The sequence below is a fragment of the Trichechus manatus genome, unplaced genomic scaffold (genome assembly GCF_000243295.1).
Source record: "Trichechus manatus latirostris isolate Lorelei unplaced genomic scaffold, TriManLat1.0 scaffold00033, whole genome shotgun sequence".
Lineage (NCBI taxonomy): Eukaryota > Metazoa > Chordata > Mammalia > Sirenia > Trichechidae > Trichechus > Trichechus manatus.
The window spans coordinates 18,517,017-18,531,066 of record NW_004443969.1 but is presented as its reverse complement, the minus strand read 5'-3'; the positions used below and the strand labels follow the sequence as shown (position 1 = coordinate 18,531,066).

The window sequence follows — 14,050 nt, the reverse complement described above, 5'->3', positions numbered from 1 at the left end:
CAGGGCCATTATGAATCAGAACTGACTCAATGACAAAGGACTTTTTAGAATATATATATATATATATATAGAGAGAGAGAGAGAGAGAGAGAGGGTAGTGGGTGGAAAGAGGGAGAGAGAGAAAGGAAGAGAGACACACAGAGAGGAGCCGCTAGATAGAAGCAAGAAAGGAGCTAGTTATTGTGGGGGATGCAAAAATGCTATTGCACCCCCCCACATGCAAAGATGCTATTGTGCCATCACATAAGGCACTTACAACCTAGGGGACAGAGTCAATGTCGTTGTTCTTCTGTGTCTCGACCTGCTTGCCAGGTTCTTTGAGTGTGGACAGAGTGCCAATTATGAGAAATATTCATCATCAGTAGAACAATGAAGTTAGCTTAACTAAGTGCTAGCGAGCAAAGGACAACGTTCAACCTACTGTGATTCTAAGAATAATCATGGTTATAAGAATGATGCATTAAAGGACATTTTTGAAAACTGAGGAAGACATTAAAATGTGAAAATGTAAGAGGTATAGACAATCGTAAATCCAGTGGTAATTATCACTTTCCAGCTTCCATTTTTCCTGTTTGTGAGTCCACATCCCCAGATAACACTCTCCAATTCTAATTTTTTGGGTTTTTATACTTAATAAGTGTTAAAAGAATATTCTCGTCTTCTAATACAATCATACCTAAAAGGCCACACATCACGTGGGGATGGGTCCAAAGTTATTTTAAGGCTGAAGAGTATTATATGAATTAAGTAGGAGATGCTGCAAATAATTTAGTGATTATGAACATCAGGGGACCTGAGATTTTGATTCATCAGTAATTCTCCTTTATGTCTGCACTAAGATGTGAAAATGAGACCTCTGGCTTTAACTGGGTATTTCAGAGTCTGTACATGCTGGAGCAGAATCTATTTTACCTGTAATCTCTAGTACTGCTCTGCCCCCTTGTGCTGTTGCAGTGAACTCAACAGAGGAACAGTTTGCCTTAATCTTTGAACATGAACTACAGAAAAACCCCACTGTCACTTCTCACTTTTCTGGCAAGTTCAAGGTCGGTGTCTAGCTATTTTCAGCTCATCTCTTCTTGATCCATGCAGAGAAATGACAAGGTAACGTGATTCGGGGTCAGCTGTATTACAGGAACCGTTACACAAATGGAGAAAGTGAAAATCAATCCTATGCTGACAGTGACTTCGGGATAATCAACTCTCACTGGATGCCGCTGTCAGCTCGCCTGCATCAAACACCGTGTGACTTCTGTCAGATCTTTTTAATAAAACTATATTCTCACTTTCAGCAACCTAAATAAATATTTCACTTGCGCTGAAATCTGTAGACCACTTTAGCCCTCTAGATTTGTAAACTCTCTCAATATTTGCTTGAAGATTTTCATGAGTGATATCATTATTGCCTGGTTTGTTACTGACCTGAGATGGAAGGCGTTGCTGTAAACGTACCATTCTTTGTGTCATCTATGTGTGGTTTCCTACAGACTGCTGCATCTCCTCCATTAGACTCAACACTGCACTCTCAGTACCTCTCGCCAGATCATCTTGAATCTAACTCCTCTCTCCTCCTTTTTGGTAACAGAACACCTTCATCGATCATTTCTTGTTGGAGGATTAGGCTTCTTCCTCCTTTTTAGTTGTTTGACTGTCGCTTTCCTTTTTATATCCGTATTTTCTGCCGGCACGTTTTCCCCTCGTACAGAATCGGGAGCAGAGTGTTTAACAAGATGTTCCACGTTCGCAGCGTTCCCGCTGAAAACACCTGATATGTCCGTTTAGGGAAGGAGCTGAGAGGTCTTTTATCCCACCCACCTTGTGCTCCCTTGAAACATGAGGCATTAGCAGTGCTCGACTGAAGAACGGTTTACCATAATATTAGTTGTCAGTAAATTCAAAGATGGAACTCCTAAAGCTATAAAATGGATTAGAAGCAATTTAAAAAAGAATTAACAAACTAGAGTAAGAGTACACTGTCAACAAACAAATGCTCCATCATAGGACTGTAATTTGGAATTTTAATTACCCCTCTGCTTTTGTAACAAAACAATGTCTGAACTGGCAGCGATTTGAATCTCTCACAGGTCATTGAGCATTCTAGTTAATTACTCTATGAATAGCCTGTTTTTCTCCCCTCTGGAAACACGTTTCTAATGGCAGTCAAGGTCTGACAAATGTGTCATCTACATAATTAGCTAGGAAGCAACACAAAACATTAAACATGCTTTGTGCCGACAACTATCAAAACATTTCATTTGTTGTCAATTATTCATTACTTTGTAGGTTCTGAAGGGGTTGTTATTATGGAAATAAGTCTAGACGCTAACAAGGTTAGAGTTTTGGATTCAAATTAGTAATCAGAGGACTAACTTTAAAAAAAATGTATCTCATGTACATTCAGCGCCATGTTCAATCAGGAGGAGATTATAAACAAATTTAGCTCTGCTCAAGTTAAAATGGAAACGCACAGCAACGTACGCGAATTTGATAGCCCTGGCTCATTCTTTGAGGCCGAGAGACTAGACGCTGGCATCGTAAACTTTCTGAGCCTTTGGCAAGTCCAATTTGTACTTGGTAAACAGAGTTAAAGATTTTCACAGTATGAGATGACATAGGATGGCAAGAACAAGGAAAGAAATCTCTGGTGGTTTTTTGACTGGTCTTTCCCCCCCGCCAGGCGCATATTGTATGAAAGTCAAAACTCTAGGTAATAAACTTTTTTGTCTGCTGTACAGCCTGATTGCAAACTAGTTATCTTAGGTAACCTGTGAATTTGATATGATGCCTTTCTTTTTTTTTTTTGAGCTGTTTCTGAAATCTTGTTTCTTTTATTATCATTTTAATATTGTATATAAAGCCAAGTGTTGTGTTGAAAGCAGCACTCCTAATGTATATAGAGGATGTAAAAAGATTTCTGAACGAAATTGACCTTTCAGTGGTGAAGAAAATTGCAGTAGAAGACACATTATTGCATAGTCATATCTGAGGCTTGGATCTACAGAGAGTCTCACTCCACTGTCCTCCAGCTCTTCCTTATAAACCAAAATGGCTTACAAATGTCATCCATAATAGTCCAATGAAGATTAGGAACAAAACGCTGTCCTTACATTGATGAGATAAGAAAGACTTAACTGCAGAATGCAGTGTGTAAGAACTGCTCATAAGGCTTGTTCTTGAATCAGAAAAATAGAATTCAGACTATATTTGTGTGTGTCTAGGATGTAATTGAGATGATCAGTTTATTTTCCACATAATGTTGGATCAGATGCCTGTGCTACAGAGCTAGATAAAAAGAAAAGAAAGAAAACAAATCCCATCAGGAGAAATCAAGAAGACCCGTTATCTACAGGGTGTGCAAAATATATCGGGAAATAATTCTACCCTGAGTGTTGAGGATGCCCAGTTAATAAAAAAAGATCAGCCACTCGCTAAGAGAAAATAATTGTCTGTATCTATAGCCTTCAAAGCAAAAAGGCAACTAACTGCATCTTACACGAAATAGGACACATTAAAATAAGCTTTAATAATCTTTATGCAGAAGGAAACTAATCCATTTTCAGATCATACGATCCACAGCAATAAAAGGAAATCATCAAACTAAAAACAATTTTAGAAATGGCTGCAGACTCTCATTTAATTAACATGCAACAGATCATATATTTATGAGGAAGTCAAAATATTTAGGAAGCCTATAATCCTGTAAGCCTTAATGTGGTATCAAAACAACAAATAAATGCGAAGTGTTACTGTTACACATGCCTGCCTGATCAATGATTTTCACATATTGATCTATAAACGGAGTTGACAGTCTGTGTTGGCTGCACATTTTCCAAGCAGCGCTATTTTTGTACAAAACCAATACGGGCAATTACCTTTGTTTGAGATGCCAAGTCTTATCAATTAAATGTGATTTAGTGTCATTTTAATTAAATATCAGGATCCACTTCAGGACAGTTTATACAAACAAAACCTCAAACTCAACTATAAGCTTGCTTTGAAGTAAACGTGGACAAGCTCTACAATCTCACAATATTTCTCAAAAACTCTGCTAAACAGAAGGCTTATATTTTTAGTAGCAATTTTTATGTCTGCCTTTTTGGCTAGCCACAGCTTTGGCAAGTATCCTATAATCACAGAAGTAAGAAACAAAAGACAATTGTTTCCTCTTTTTCCTGATAATGTATTTAAAAGAAAATTAAACCAACACAGTCTGATAATGGAAGCAAAAGAAGTCTTGAATGCTAACGTTTAGGAATGGCTCAACCTAAGTCTTTATCTGAACACCAATAAAAAGATATGTCCCTGTTCTTGATGGCCATGAATGAAGAAATGCACTTCTGCAGGGTTTACAAGATGGAAACAGTTAATATTCATACATGTTGCTGCTTAAGATACCAGCATTTAATGCCGCAACAGCTCCCACTTTTAAACCCTATGTCTGCAGTTTACTGATTTGGGCTATTCAAACTCTTCATTAATATCTATTCTAAACTGTCTAGTAGAATACAACATTCTTCTTAAAAATAACATCAAAGCCACATTAAACCTTTTGCATTAGTCAGTTGCTGGGTTGCACATTAGCCTTTTTAACCTTTAAAGAGGCACATTTCACTTGCCCCCACTTATTTTCACTAAGCCGTCTGCTTCTCTGGTTTGCACGTTGGAATAAATAAGCAGCCCACCTTTAAGAGATCTCACTCTGGTGCTTGGGAAGAGACAAAAAATCGCTGAGACCAAGGAGTGTTTCTTCCCTACCAAGTAAACATCTCCAGATCGCTCTTGTGAATGAGCAATTTTGTTGCTAACCATGTCTACCCAAGTCTAAACTTCCCACCTCTACAATACTTCCCACGCAGCAAAATAGCCTCTTTGAATTTTGAAAAGGCTTTGATCTTATTAACCAAATAAAAATGATTATTTGGTGTCTAAAGAAAATGGTTTGTACCATCAATAAAATACGATTGGAGTATCAATACTTGCTTTACGGTATAATCTCCCTGAGGCATTTAGACAATCAAAATCTTTAATTTAACAAGTAAATTCACTTGTGTGTCCAGAGTTTAAGGACAAATTCATGTTTATATTGGAATTTCAAAACACTCCTCTAATTAAAGTCCAAGAATATAGGCTCATGTGATACAGACAGGGTAATTTTATATTATGCTCCGAGTTCACAGTCATATTAAAATACTTTTAGTTGAGCAAAATAAAAGAATGGAATTTATAAGTTAATGACAAAATTATATAGTTGATTTGACCCCAGAACATGTTATTGTTTTTGTAATGAATTAATGAATTTTGTAATGAATTTAATCACTGTTAATATAATCACCAGATCCTTGTGTTGCTATATACCCTAGTAAGTCCATATCATATCCACATAATTGTTATACTGGTGAACAAGTGATAGTATATACAACGTATATGAAATAGCCTGCATAACATGCATATATATGGTCTCTAAGTACGCTTAATTTTTTTCCAGGCATTAAATGTGTCTCTGTTACAACAAACCATGCCACATGTGAACATTTACACACCTTCTTAATATACATCTCCTCCCACTTCTCGTAAGTTCAAAGTCCCCCCCCCTTGACCTTGCCCTACCCCCTCGGCTTCTAAAAATTCAAATCCTTAGTTTAGCTTCAGTAGAAAACTTTAACAGGCTTGTTTGAACAAATATGTCAAAATACTTTACATTCTGTCAGTATCTAGTCAGAAAATTGTGCATGGAAAAAAGAGATGAAAAGAACTGAGACAGAAAGAAAATTAGTGCCATGGCAAGCTTTCAATACAGTATCTCTGAGCCAAGTTTTCTCGGTGAAATGACATATCCTCACTAAAATACCCCTTTTATATAATTATGCACTGAGCGCATATCACGAAAAGTAAGTTTTATTTTTGTTCCTTATCGAGGAATACATATTGCCCAGGCTAAGAATGCAGAAACAAAAGCTGGGATAATTATAGCTAATTTAACTTCGGAAAACTCTTATTCTCTAACAGTCCAGTATACAACCCCCCAAACTAAAGTTATGTAACAAGGTAATATCAGCAATGAGAAACTGCATGATCAAATCCTGCCCAAAAGTGAAAAATGCTAATTTTGTCTCATTTAGCAGCTGGATACAGAAATGCTCATTAGTTTTAAGAGGGTTAATCCTTTTAACTTTTGCATATTGATATGCCAATTATGCCTAATTGTACAAGAGGCATCAGTCAAGGTAATAGTGCATAAACACATGAAAGTTATTAAGTACATCCCAACATGTAATAAAGTAGGTGTTAATTGGTAGCTGAGTTCTGCGGGCTATTGAGGTGGATAATTCATTGAGAGATGGATCACTTGTAATTTCTCTCCATAATTCCTTTTGCAGGCTCATGCTGTGATGTTTTCATGCTTGTCAAAAACAACTGCGGCATAGTGCCTTTTGTTAAACACAGCCAATAAAATATGTTAGGCATCATTAGATATACTTAACTTTTAAACTTTTTCAAAGGTACAGTTCTTACTTGATAATCCATTATAGAGATTCCAATAATTTACTCTAACCGCTATCTCAAGTTCATAGATGAGGAACACTTTAGCTGGTTTAAAAGCAAAGTCAGGCTGGCAGTGTTATGCCTCCCAGCAGACAATAGTTTTAAATGAGAAAGTAAGTAAGGGAAAATGAATCTCTCATTAGTTATCTAAGGAAGCATTTCTCACTCGCAGCATATAATCACTGGCTTCCTAATGCTAAATTTGTCTATGACACCTGAAGAAAGAATGATTAAAATAATGTATTTCTCAAGTTCTTGAGATTGCTTGCAGGTTAATTTTGCAGTTGAAATTCGAGTAAAAAATGGGGAATAAATACAATCGGTAACATGCTACTCAGCAAGTTTTATCTCATTTAATAACTCAGTTAGGGAGCTGAATATTTCATAGGCCCCTACGATATTAACAGAACACTCAATTAATAGCTCACATGTTTCGGCAGAGTGACTGGGACTCACAGCCTGTCCCCAGCTAACCTATTTCTCACTCTTGATCTCACTGTGAGAAACAAAATAGATCTGAGGTCCAAAAGAGTGGCTAACATTGCATAAATAATTTTGTAACATCCTATGGCCTCAGCTGCAAGTTACCACCATTATGGAAGAAAATTAACCAGAGGAGACTCATTGCAATCAGCGTGTTTAGTGGCTCAGGATGCATGCAGGGGCAGGGACACAACTGGCAATAGAGTTCATCTCTAACTATTTTATTTCAAATCTTCCTAATGACACATTATCGAGACAAAATGGTTTCCTCCAAGCCTTAAATAGCCACTCCACTTCCATCATTGAAGCCTATCCAAATCAAATTGTAATTTCCAGTATCATATATTATTGGGAAATTTTAAGGAAGAGATTTTTCTTTTTTTTTTTAAGGATTTTGTTTCCCACTTTATTCTTAGCTAATTTTAGCCTCTGGCTTTTTGAAGTGATGCACTGTATTTGGAAGTACAAACACCACATGCTAGCATAACCTCATTATTTTTATGACACTGAAGCATGATAGTGGAGGCCCTTAAAATGAGTCAAAGGTGCTCTTCAGTCTAGCTCCAAATCCACTTTATCATTCTGGATTAAGCCCAGCTCTTCTCTCACAACTGGGGATATTATTATGACTGTAAGTAGGCAAGATAAAATGCATTTCAAAAACAGTTTTCTCATGCACATTAGGAAAACAAATAAAACAAGGCTAATTAGCTTTTCTCTTCAAAATTCTGTATGATAGGGAACTTAGGGTATTTGACTTACGGGTTCAGGGGCCTTCCCAATATCGGTGAGTATCATGGATTTACTTTGGCTCAGTCTGTCATGGTGGCTGTTGGCATTTTTGACTCTCATTTGCACAGCTCCTATGCCTTGGCAGGTGAAACTCAGTGGTTCCACAGAGGTATCAGAGTTTGTAGATTTCTGCATATTAAAGTGTTATCCTGATAAAATATAAAAGTCCTATGTTATTCCAAGTATACATTTTTGCATTAAAAAACTCTTAGTAGAGAACATGTGTTTATTAACTGATAAAATATAAAAATTAAAAAGAAGTCAAGGAATAGCAAGATAATTATTTTGTAGTTGTTTTTATTAATTAGGGCATCTATATATGGACAGTACTACACATGCCAGATGACTTCAAATGTTGGTAGGCAGAATATTCATTGTTCGTGTAGTTCCTAATCCCATTAAGAAACTCCCAATGGAACCCACTGATCTATTGTCTCTTCACATCCCCTCCTCCACACACTGTTACCAGCATCCTTTTTTTTGGTGAATAAAAATCTGTATGCATAAGATCAAATTTATGCAAGTAGATTGGCATTAGAGCAAAACAGGTCCCATTATCTATCAAACCTGTTGTCTTGACCTCCTTAGTAGTATGCTCTGTGCTATCCCCCACCTCCACTCAACACATCCACGGAGGGAAAATTAAAATTCTTTTATCCACTGCTTTCTGGCAACAGATGCAGATTTGATAGCTTGGTTGGACATAATATTTATAAAGAGTAAGAAGAAAGAGAAAATCGACCCAGTTGGTTTATTTGTTTGTTTTAATACGAGTCTGATTTAGACAGGGAAATTCAGCAAGGGAAAATTTTAAAGGAGCAGCAGTGAGGAAAAAATATTTTGAAGAAAGAAAACAGAACTAAACTGTGGCGGCATTGGTTGGGTGAAAGGGCAGGGCTCCCCCCAGTCTACAACACTTTTCAAATGCCCCTCTTCACAAGCTCCTCAAATGAACACGTAACCCAACTCATTAAAAATAGTAAATTTGTGATACAAACATGTCTTCCAGTCTTCTAGAAGCAGACACCATCTAGACTGAGTCTAGAAGTCTTACCTATGTAGACATTCCATAGCTGGTACTGGACATGTGTACACAAAATTGTATAAAATTGTGACCAGTCATTTAAAGGAACTATTCTAAGCCCGAAGAAGGATTACATTTTATAGAGCCAACTATATTGGTACTGCTATGTTGTTGGACAGACAATGAGATAGAGTCATTGTAACGGTCAAGTTAGACACTAAAATGATTAGAAAAGAAAGAAAGCCTTTTAATAAGTAGAAAAATGTTACTTCCTAATTGATACCATAAGGCAATTGAATAACAAAGTAGAAACGAAGTTAATATTTATTGAGTATTTACTATTTGACAGGCAATGTGCCCAGTGGTTTAATCCTTATAAAACCCTATGAGATAGACATTAAGTCAACTTTTTATAGGAGAGAAAAATGAGGATCTGAGAGACAATTAATTTTTCTAAGGACATTGGGCAGAAAGAGGTGGAAGAGTTGGTATTTTATTCCAGAAAAGGAAACCCAGATGTCTATTAACAAGTAAAACAGATAAACTAAACCCTGGTGGTGTAGCGGTTAAGAGCTACGGCTGCTAACCAAAAGGTTGGCAGTTCGAATCCACCAGGTGCTCCCTGGAAACCATATGGGGCAGTCCTACTCTGTGTTATAGGGTTGCTCGATGGCAATGGGTTTGGTTTTTAGTTTATCCACACAGTGAAATATTACTCATCAAAAAAGGAGAACGGACTATCAATACTTGCAAACAAATTCATTATGATAAGTGAAAGAAGCCAGGAAAATAAAATGTACATATTGTATGATTTTACTTACATAAAATTATAGAAAATGCAAACTAACCTACAGTGATAGACCGCTGATCAACAAATGCCTAGGAATGAGGCAAAGGGAAGAACGAATTGCACTGAGTACAAGCCAGCTTTTGGAGGTGATGGGTATATTCACTATCTTGATCGTGGTGATGGATTCACAGGTGTATACATACAGCAAAATTAATCAAATTGTACTCTTTAAATATTTTCACTTTATTGTACTTCAGTTGTATCTTGCAAAGTTGTGTTCAGAGGAAAGTCGTTTTAAGAATTCTTTAACCAATTTATTGTACTTAAAATGTCCTTTTCTATGCCTACATGAGAGACGTATTATAAAAATTTATGTCTAATTGATAATACAAGAGCCCTTTTAGTAAGTAGGAAATAAAAAATTGAACTAATAAAGAGAGTCTCAAATCCCCTTTATTCCATACAATTATAATGACAGCTAGTCTAATGAGAAGATTTTAAAATGTATTGAGTCTAGTCAACAGTATAGGCATAGGGGATCTTATCTCTATATCTAACTAAAATAAGGTCTAGATTAGGATATATATAAGGATATAACTTTAAAAAAAGTAAATATAATTGTATACGGATAATATAAATGATTATTTCTCCATATACCCCGGGTCCAATATGAGATAATGAATAAAGTTTTGGGTGTATTCTATGTATTTATTACTTACTATTCAGCCCATTAATTTTTCTTAGCCCACTAGAAATGACGTATTTCAAAATAACAAAGATACTCTATGAATCTTTGACATCTGCGACAGTTGTTGTTGTTAGCTGCTGTCGAGTTGGCTTCTGAGTCATGGAAATCACGTGCACAACTGAACAAAAGGCTGCTCGGTCCTGCACCATCCCCATGATCTGTTATAGACCTACTTACTAAAGGCATGAGTTTTCTCAAGGTATATTTCCGTGAATGAAGCAGAAATGAATGAAGAAATGAAAATTTAGGGATTCAAATTCATGGTTAACTAGCCCAGTTTAGTTGAAAGAGCCCAAGATGACTTTTAGGGGCAACACTGTCTCTGATGGTCACTTTGGGATCTTTACAACTCAGTTTCATCCTTGGGAAAAATTGATAGTGAGGGGCGGGGCAGGGCAGCCAAGAGAACTGCTGTAACCTGTAGGGACCTCATCAGCTCTGATATGCAGAAAATCTGGGAGTTCAAAAAGTATTACAGGATATTTAGGCAGATAAGCCACCATGCAAATGCTTTGATCTGAACTGATGCCCAATGGACTTGGGGGAGATCTATGATCTAACATTTAAATCTTTTCTAGGCAAATTTGGGTCTTCCTGTGAGTGCATTCAAGGCTTTGATCTTCCATACCACTCGTGTAGACGGAAACCACTATCTTTTGACCAAGTGCATTAAATCACAGTATTTACACAGCCTAGCCATATGGCATTTATAGGGCATGTTGCTTCCTCAGAGTCTGCACAAATTTCAGTGTCAAATCAAAAATTTTATTCTTGTATTGATTTCACAATCAATCCATAATTTGTCTAGTGATGTGTTACCATCAAAAGACAGATTACTTAAAAAGCCTCTTATCCAGCTTCCCCGCCTCTGTTTTCTCTGGGGCAGCATGCAGAAAGCATTTTCAAAATCTTTCTTCTTGACAAGAATAGATAAATATAAAGAAACCAATGTTCATTGGTGGTTACCAGGGAGAAGGGAGTGGAGGGCAAAGTACGCTTTAGAACTTAGAGACTTGTTACTTTTGGTGATGGGAAATGTGGCTCCCAAAGTGGAAGTAGTGAGCACAGCACAACCTTAGTAAAGAGGAGTGTCTGAACACAAATAGAAAGGTAGAGACACAATTAAAGTGAATGCTGACAGATTGTGATAAATGCAACTAATGTTAATGAACAATTTATGTGGAAATTTGTAAAAAAAAAAAGATTCATTGAGAGATGTATAATTTTGCAACAACAATAATAACAACTACAAATATGTATTTGGTTACGTAGATATACATGTATGCATAAATATGTACAGGAAGGCATATATGAATATATGGATGTACATGTATAGATGTAACTGTAGGTATATGTATATACGTGTTTAGGTGTGCTGCATATATTTTCAAATATAAAATAAAGCACATGGGGGCACAGTTATGGATACTTCCTAGACACAACCAAATGCCTCACAGGATTTGTCTACTAGGTTAGAAGGCTTAGGACAATAGTCTCATGGGACAACTCGGTCAATTTGCAAAATATAGTCCATAAAGATGATTTTCTACATCCTAGTTTGGTGAGTAGCATCTGGGGTCTGAAAAGCTTGTGAGTAGCCATCTAAGATACAACTATTGGTCTCTACTCGTCTGAAGCAAAAGAGAAAGAAGGAAATCAAAGACTCAAAGAAGAAACTAGTCTACAAAACCAATAATCTATACAAACAATTACATCACCTACAATGAGACTGGAAGAACTAGATGGTGCCCGGTTACCACTACTGACTATTCTGGCCAAAGACTCAATAGGTGGTCCTAGATAGAATGGGGGAAAAGTGTAGAACAAAACTCAAATTTCTAAAAAAAGGCCAGAGTTACTGAATCAGTAGAGATTACATGAATCCCCAAGACTATCGGCCTGAGATACTCTAAACTTGGAGCTCAAACCACTCCCAGAGGTCACCTTTCAGCCAAATGAAAGATTGGCCCATAAAATAAATAATATCACTGTGCACCTCAAAAATAATCATCTAAATGAAACCAAATGGTAAACATTTACCCTAGACCAAAGATGAAAAGGCAAGGGAAGACAGGGAAGCTAGATTAATGGAAACAGAATAAGCAGAATGGAAACAATGAGAATGCTGATATATTGTGAAAAATGTAGCCAATGTCATTGAACAATAAGGATAGAAATTGTTAAATGAGAACCTAATTTCCTGTGTAAACTTTCACTAAAAACACAATAAAATATTTTTTAAAAAATCTTCCTCCTTCAGATCTTTACATAGACTGATCTCTTTCCCTACCACAGTGTTGATGTTGTTTCTCTTAATTTCCTCATGCTTTTTTCCTCTAGCCACCACTTGTATTCCATTCTGACCATATCCTCAGCTTTTGCACTCACTGCCCTCTGCTTGTTCCCATTATTCAGCTTCCCTGGTAGTTGCACAATGACATACTCTTGATACTACTCCATAATTGTTCTCATATTTGCAAACATTTGAGGGTCTTTAATTTTTCATGGCACTGTATTTCTTTGAGGGGAATAGAGAAAAAAAAGACAAAACCTCTTCTCAAAGATTTCTACTAGCAGGGAAAAAAAAATAATAATTCAACATTTATTGAGATTCTCCTTAATGCCAGGGACTATGTTAGGATTTAGAGAGAGCTGTGTTTTTTGTTTTTGTTTTTTTTTAAACTGAGGCCCTTACAGTTTGGTGAAGGCAATAGAGACACAAATCAATAATTAAATCAGAAAAGAGTTGTGCCCATGTGGGGAGAGGCACAATAGCATCAAATCCCAGTGGAACTCGCAGGTGGAGAGAAGGAGCGTCAAGAGAAGACCATGCTGGAGCTAAATCAGGGCAGGTTGGGCATTTTGGGCAAAGGGCTCAGCAAGTTACAGAGGCAAGTATAAAAACAACTGTGATATTACAAGGTGCATGGATATCAAGGGAAGTTCAAAGGAAGTAGAAAAGATAGATTTCATGAAGGAGGTGACATTTGACATCTGTATGGGTGAGTTTGATCATCTTGCTTCCCTGGCTGAATGACTCACTAAGAGTCCTATTCCTTTCACCCCATCCAGTGCTGTTACTGTTGGGGGCTAGCATTTCAGACACTGAGGAAAAGAATGTGGGAAGAAGGCTTTCCTGGGCATAACACATAAATGTCCTCTATGAATGAATGGAGTGCAAGACAAAGAGTAGCAGGATCCACCTGCAGGACAGAGGGAGGTGTGGGAGGAAGGAGGGGGGATGAAAGGGGAAGGAAATCTGACAGGACTGAAGTGACAGCTGTGCATGTGGCCCTGGTCCTGGGAACTGCTGTGCTTGTGGGTACAGAGACGATTTACTCTCATTTGCAGCCATTCATACCAAGTAAATAGGGTTGTTTCTGGGCCAAATGTTGCAAGTGTGTATTTGGATCTCACCTACAGTCCATTCTTTACCTTCTTTTGACTTGCCATTTTCCCCTCACGTACCTCCTAGCACTGTTTTTCCTCTACCTACCCCCAAGCACCCTGTGATCTTTTTCATAATTTGGCTGCCAAAGTCTCCCATTGCATCACCTACTCAGGCCTCAACTCCTCCAGAATCAAAAGTTCTGAAATTTCCATCATCCATTCTTCTTTCCCTGTGTCTTTTAAGAACATACAACCTCTAAATTCATCTCTTAGATGTATA

The 14,050-nt window shown here is 37.1% G+C and overlaps 1 protein-coding gene across 1 annotated transcript in view; it reads right to left on the bottom strand.

The window, feature by feature from the left end:
- Positions 1-14,050, bottom strand: part of ARHGAP15 (Rho GTPase activating protein 15) — a 713,811-nt gene that overhangs the window by 675,812 nt on the left and 23,949 nt on the right. The window contains exon 3 of the mRNA XM_023730171.1: positions 7,789-7,967. Within this exon, the coding sequence (XP_023585939.1) occupies positions 7,789-7,953 (165 nt within the window). The 5' untranslated portion in view covers positions 7,954-7,967. The remainder of the gene's footprint in view (positions 1-7,788; positions 7,968-14,050) is intronic.